This window comes from Pezoporus wallicus, unplaced genomic scaffold, assembly GCF_028554395.1.
Source record: "Pezoporus wallicus isolate ANWC-B61680 ecotype Strahan unplaced genomic scaffold, APGP_CSIRO_Pwel_v1 contig_8673, whole genome shotgun sequence".
In the NCBI taxonomy this organism is placed as follows: domain Eukaryota; kingdom Metazoa; phylum Chordata; class Aves; order Psittaciformes; family Psittacidae; genus Pezoporus; species Pezoporus wallicus.
In genome coordinates, this window is record NW_026637196.1 from 1,012,299 (window position 1) to 1,019,314 (window position 7,016).

General features: G+C 41.4%; 1 protein-coding gene across 1 annotated transcript in view; it reads left to right on the forward strand.

Annotated features, from left to right (window-relative positions):
• The window catches only part of LOC130596365 (cytosolic phospholipase A2 epsilon-like), a 39,178-nt gene extending 35,024 nt beyond the window's left edge, over positions 1–4,154 (forward strand). Inside the window, exons 21-22 of the mRNA XM_057403883.1 lie at positions 563–749; positions 3,584–4,154. Of these exons, the coding sequence (XP_057259866.1) occupies positions 563–749; positions 3,584–3,894 (498 nt within the window). The 3' untranslated portion in view covers positions 3,895–4,154. The remainder of the gene's footprint in view (positions 1–562; positions 750–3,583) is intronic.
• The last annotated feature ends 2,862 nt before the right edge of the window (positions 4,155–7,016 follow it).

Consider the following 7,016-nt stretch of genomic DNA (forward strand, 5'->3'; position numbering starts at 1 on the left):
TGTTACCAGGAAGCAAGAATTCAGCAAGCTGAACATGCCCATTTTTATGTCTAAATGGGTTTCAGCTGATTTGAAGTCAGTCAGATGTAGAATGAATGAAGCTAAATGCATTTAAAAATTGACTAAGAAGTTCTCAATGCAGTCGTACATATTCTCATGCGTGGGAAAACATACATTCAGGACAATAGAACTGTAATAATAGAAGTGTTTCAATAGAAGTGTTTATCTGCAGAAGACCAGATATGCAAATAAATTCAGGTACAGTTTGTATTTAGGAATTTTAAATTCCTTAGGAATAAAAAGCTGCCTAAAGGCAGAATTTATAATACCCAAAAGTGGGGTGTAGATTTTCAAAGGCAGGCATGTGCACCCAGATCCTAACTCTGGCCTTACAGGTCATGGCACCGTAGTAAGTCTAGAGCCAAGCTGGGTATGTACCATAACCTGTCAGAACTTGGCCCTTACCCCACAGTCATTCCCAGTGAAGTTCAGTTTTGGTCAAATTCAGAGTGATTCCTCTATGTTCTGATGACCTGTTTTGTTTTCATATTGTGCCAACCAGCCCCTGAAGGAAGCTTCTGAATACTTTGCAAAGCAGGGAATTCCTTTCCCTACAAAGGTGCCAGATGACCAAGAAACCCCACATGTGAAAGAATGCTACATTGTTGGTGACAAGGAGAGCCCAGAAACACCTATTGTGATATTCTTCCCACTAGTAAATGACACCTTCAGGGAGTACAAAGCACCTGGTAAGTTTACAGTTACCCATTACATTAACAGAGGCAGCAGCTGCCTTTGTTTTACTGTGCAGTATCTGTTCATCGGATCATGCTGTAAACACAGACTCAGACTCTCTTTGCTTAGACCTGAACCGTTTAAACAAGCTTAAAATGTGCATTTTTCCCTGGATAGTACAGCAGCAGCTGGGATCAGCTTCTGGCCCCCTTCAGATTCTTCTTGACTTTTCATGGGTAGATTGTAAAGTTTACTGATGAAAAGTATATTCTGTGTATCTGCAGTGGCAGAAATGAGCAGGGTTATTTCCTTTCATACTTGTCATCCTTTCCTGTTAGAGAATGCTTCGGGGAATCTAAGGATTTCATTATTTAAATTAATTTCCAGGCTCACAGTTAGGCAGATAACCTTGAAAACAAAAGTGTGAACTAGCAAAGTGATGAAAATACAACTCTGAGCCATAATGAAGTGATGAAAATACAACCCTGAGCCATGTTGACAGCTTCTGTTTGCTTCAGTAAGTCCTACTTTGAAATTTAAAAAGAGTTTTAATAGCAGTTCAAAATAGATGAATTCTGAGTCAGGGTACCATATCCCACAACACCACATTACCCCTGTGGTGCCAAAGGTTTCAGTTACTCCTTCTGCAAATGATAAAATTCCTAGCTCATGCTGCAAGAACACTTATTTTGCAATCAGTTCAAAGCTCCCCAGTATACTGAAACCCAACATTTCTAGGCTGGTATATGGTACATTAAATTACAAATAATTTCTAGGCTGGTATATGGTACATTAAATTAAATTAAATAACAAAACAAATGCAGAAACTATTGTCTCAGTTTTATTAATCATTTTCCTTGGAGGGCACATGTTGAAGCAAGTCATAAAAAATCATGCAGTACTTTTGCTTCGTAGATATTATGGATTGAATTCATTGCACATTTGAGGTAAACGACTGGCATTTTGAACAGGATTCACATAGTTCAATGGTATTTACACAGGTGCAGGTATCTGTGACTGTGGAGGCTGATAGTTCATTATGGTAACATCCTCTTGCCCATGTGGTGGTGGCACTGGAGGCTGATAGAAAAATTCTCTTGTATCTGATGCTCTCTCATCTGCAACGAGGAGTGATTGAGCATTATATTTCTTGCCTTTCTATACCTGATTTCTATACGTCTACCATTTCTGGGTTGTTACTGCTCTCTTTCCCTCATACCAGTTGTTAGAAAACTGAGGGGTCTCTGGAAACGATGGGGAAGGAAAAAACATGCGTAATCCCTCGTGTCCGGCTCTCCTGGTTTTGGCTGGGATAGAGTTCATCTACTTCCTAGTACCTGGTACAGTGCTGTGTTTTGGATTTAGTCTCAGAATAATGTTGATAGCATACTGACGCTTTTAGTTGTTGCTGTGTAGTGTTTATACTAAGTCAAGGGGTTTTCAGATTCTTATGCCCCGCCAGCAAAGCTGGGAGGGGACAAAGCCAAGACAACTGATCCAAGCTGACCAAAGGAATACTCCATCCCATATGGCAGTATACTCAGTACGTAAACTAAGGGGCAAGCTGGCCAGGGGCTGCTGTTTGGGAACTGGCTGGGCATTGGTCAGTGGGTGCTGAGCAGTTGCACTGTGCATCACTTGTTTTGCCTATTCTAATTCTTTTACTATTATTATCAGTATTATTATTACCACCATTATTATTATTATTGTCTTTCTGTCTCATGAACCTGTCTTTGCCTCAACCCATGGGTTTTCTCACTTTCACTCTTCTGATTCTCTTCTCCATCCTTTGGGGGAGGACCTTGTGGGACTACCTGTCTAATTATTTTACCTGGGTCCGTGATATATCTGTTAATTATCCTGGGATGATGAAATAGGCACAAAAAGTTCTTTCAGTGTTCCTGCCAAAACTTAGTGATTCAGGGAATATCAGGTTCACTCTCACTGCTGAGGTTGCATAAAGCCTGTAGTTTTTTATAGTAGGAGGTAGTCTGGGGAAATTATCGTAAATGTTTGTGCCATCTGCTTCCAGGATATGTCCAAATAACGACTCTGTGAAGTCTCTCAGTTTAGATAATAGAATCTAGTTGTTCAGATCTTTTTTCTGTGTTTTTTGGTAATTCTTCCCAGTAGGAACCAAGACTTGATGTAGCTGATTGAGCTAGAGGCAAGTGCTAGGTTGTGCTGGGTGAAAGAGTACCTGTCAGGTTGCTAAGAAGGTCAGTGTGCTTCTGGAAAGCTTGCATCGCTGAAATACATGGATTTTCAGCAGCCTGTTTCTGGAGGCATGAAAGGATAGTAGTGAGGGAAATAACATGATGTAGAGTCGAAGCTGGAAGGCATAGAAAGTGGCAGTGGCTTCCTGACCCTCACCTGGAGAGAAGCCATGCTGTCATGAGTTCTTGTTGCTGTTATGTGCCTGGGAGAAGGGAAGGAAAGAGAAAAAGAGTCATTGCCATTTACTTAAACCTTATGTAGAAATGGAGGGTGCTGCAATGGCTGGACACAGCAGCAAGGAGAGAGGCTGGGGCTGGGAAGGTGTTAGTACTGAGGGAGACCCGGGGACCATGCTGAGCTCACTCCACACCTAGAGCGGGATGTAAGGATTCTCACCCTCCTGTGCTCAAAAGAAGACCTACTCTACCTGTTTTGGCATTTCCAAGTGTACCCAGGACAACCCTTACCCGCAATACCACTACCTCCCCCTCCTGCCACCCAAATATCCCAGCAATAAAATGCCTGTGAAGGGAAAAATTTGATTTGTGATCCATTCCATGGACATGCTCGAGAAATACCCCAATCCTAATTGCTTTTTGCTAATTAACCGAGCAATTGTTTTGTCCTTTAGGTGTGAAACGTAGTCCCTCGGAGATGGCAGAGGGTGATGTTGATGTTGCCGATTCCTGTGGTCCATATTACATAAACAATTTGAGTTATTCAGAGGAAAATTTTGACAAACTAGTAAACCTAAGTTATTACAACATCCAGAACAATAAAGATTTGATACTTCAGGCCTTGCGTACTGCCGTAGAGAGGAAAAAGCAGCATAAGGAAGAGCAACCACTGCAAAAAACACCCGATGGGGATGGTGTGTATGGGCCTGACAAAGAGGGAACCCAGCATTTGGCTGACTGCCCAGCACTGGGGAATATGAAATAAAATATCTATGAGTCCTGTTAATGAAGACAAAAAAGAATTTGATTAGGAAGTGAAGAAAAGCCAAAGAATGCTAAGAATAGCATTTTGTTTGCCATGCCTGTCCGTCAGTGAAGGAAATAAACACAAAAACCAGAGCTCTTCCTTAACGAGTTAATGTGCTTCCCTCATTGACAACGACAGGAGCACAGCTAGGTGAGGCCATGCTCCACACATTCTTGAAGAAGTGACCTTTCAGGCCAAGGCCAAGATGTGTGGACAAGGAAGCATGAGGAAGTTTACATTGACTGTGTTTGTGCGCTATAAAAAGAGAGGATTGCCAGGCCAGAAATGCAGCAGAGAACAAAATCCATTGTTTCTAGAACAAAACCAAGAAGCCCATTTTGTGAACTAAGGAGTCTTTATGCGATTGTAAATAAATATTAAAGTTTATAAATACCACAGGTTTTTGAGTTACAGCAAATAAACATTTTTCACAGCAAATACATGTTAAAGCCATTTCTTTTAGGTACTTCTTCCTCTATTACTGAGATAACAAACAAATTTATCTCACAGCTGCTGAAAAACTATCGAAGATGAAATTATACCTGCTCCAGACCTAGATGTGAACTGCCCCAGATTCCTGGGACTCCTTGAGTTTAGGATTACATTTAAGACCCACTTCTACAAGAACCAACTCAGGCTAATGTATTTTATTATATGGATTTAAATGTTATTGATAGGTACCAAAGGTTTAAAGCTTTAAGTTTGCATCCTTGGCAGTGCACAGAAACACAGTTCTTCTGTTTGCCACCTAGGTCAGTGAACGCTTACTTGTGGTGCACACTACAGTAGCACATACAGCTCCTGTATGGGCTCTATGCCCAGGGTTTACCTCCCATGAAAGAAACGAGAGCAAAGAGAGCAGGCAGTCATGCTGATGCATGCTGGATCTCATTGCAATATGGGATGGGATGTAGCCAGAGGCCGTAGCCAGAGACCATAACCAGACCTGGGAATTTGGAAACACTCCCAGGTTCCTATATACAGTTAGAGCTTTACTGTCTGAAGGGCAAAAATCCTCTCACTGACAGCAGGAAGCATCTAGGCAGGAAGTCTGAAGACAAGCAGAATGAGGTGCGTGAGTGCAAACACTTCCCTGCCCTTCCTGCAGCTTTCCAGCAGCCATGAAGGGGTCACAGAGAACAATGAACACTTTACCCCATCGCAAAAAAACTTTACATGAAATAATGATTCAGTACCTCTGAGTTCTCTGCATTCAGAAGAAAATGTCAGTGCTGATCAAAGAGGTGGAACAGCTTCCACTTGAGGGGCAAATAGATAAGGAATCTGCAACCTAAGAGAAGGATAACAGGATTGAAAGGCAGAGAAAAGAGGTATCTATGAAACCTGGAGTGACTGTGCACGTCTCTTCTTTAAGGACTAAAGCATACAAAGGCTCTGCATCTGACTCAGCCCTGCACTGAATCATCAATCCCCAGAGGCTGGGAGGACAGTCTGAGACAGTGTTGTACCTGCCCTCTTTCTGTGATGTTCTCCAGTCACCAAATAGTGGATGCGCCAAAGACAGTGGGAAAGCACTCACCCCAGACTGCAGTACTTAGGTTTTCCACAGCTCAGATATTTTTGCATATGAGAAATCATCAAGAGCAGTCAGAACTCCTAAAGGACTCACTTAAAACAATTTATTGAAGCAACATGCAGAAGATGTAAATAACTGCAATGATAACTTAATTACTACAGATTAACCTATGGGGAAAAGTAATTAAAATGAGAAGAAACAAAAGCAAACTGTGAAAAGAGGGTTTTAAAAGAATCATGGAATGGTTTGGGTTGGAAGGGACCTTAAAGCTCATCCCATCCAACCTGGCCTTGAACACTGCCAGGGGTGGGGTAGACACAAGTTCTCCGGGCAACCAGTGCCAGTGCCTCACAGGAAATAATTGCTTCCTAATGTCCAATCTACATCTCCCCTCTTTCAGTTTAAGACCATTCCCCCTTGTCCTGTCACTACATGCGCTTGTAAAATGAGGAAGCTGGTCAGCAAGACCCCACATGAAATACTATAAAATCTTTAGACTCAGCATGGAAATTGCAACAAAAGAGTTGCAAAACACGCGCACAGCCCTAAATAAAACGTGAAGCAAGGAACCAAGAAAAGGCAGAGTGGTTAAATTCTTAGGACTGAGCATTATTAGAGCCTAACATCTGTTCTTTGAGGAACAGCATGGGAAGGAGGGAAATGGAAAGGGCATATCTAAACTTGCTGATGTATTTGGAAAAGAGCTAGAGCATATAGAGAAAATGTAGTATTCCAGATGGAAATTAGGAGGAAGAAAGGTACATAGCTAAAAATGTGACTTGGCAGATGTGCTGGACCAGCAAAAGGGGATTTTCATGATAAGGGTGTTGCAAAGAAGCCAAGACCATAAATCTGATGCAAAAGAGACATGCATAATGTGTAAGCACAGATTCAGCAAAAAATTCCCCTTCTCCTTTTAAGGTTTATTTTATTTTATTTTATTTTATTTTATTTTATTTTATTTTATTTTATTTTATTTTATTTTATTTTATTTTCCTTTCTTTTATTCTTTTTAACTGGGAGTCTTTTGCTTTCCAAGCAAGGAGTGAGCACAGAAAAACTTATCTCAGAGAAATATAATATTATATAATATTTTTTACTTCAACGCTTCAGTGATTATGGCATCATACCCTATTAAAATCTCTTGGAAAAATCAATGGAAAATGTGATCCTCCCCCGTCCCTTAACACAAGAGGAAGGTGTAAGGTTAAAACTAATGACTGTGTCTGCTATACACAGCGAAAATTCAGTGTTATACTAAGAATTTTCCTTAGTCGCCTAACGTCGAGGCTAACCACCACGGCGCTTAGTCACACACTTCTTAGGCATCCGAAGCGAGCAGTCATCATCAGTAAAACATGAAAAGCATTTGGGCGATTCCGTGTTCAGACCGGAGCTGTTGAAGGGCTTTTCCGGATTTCATTCCAGGGGCTGGCACTCTAACAGCGGGTACAGTTAACTTCCAGAGGCGAGTCTGTGACTAAAGACATAACAGCAAACAAAAAACAAAGCACACGCACACCCCAGCCCCGATACCGAGGCG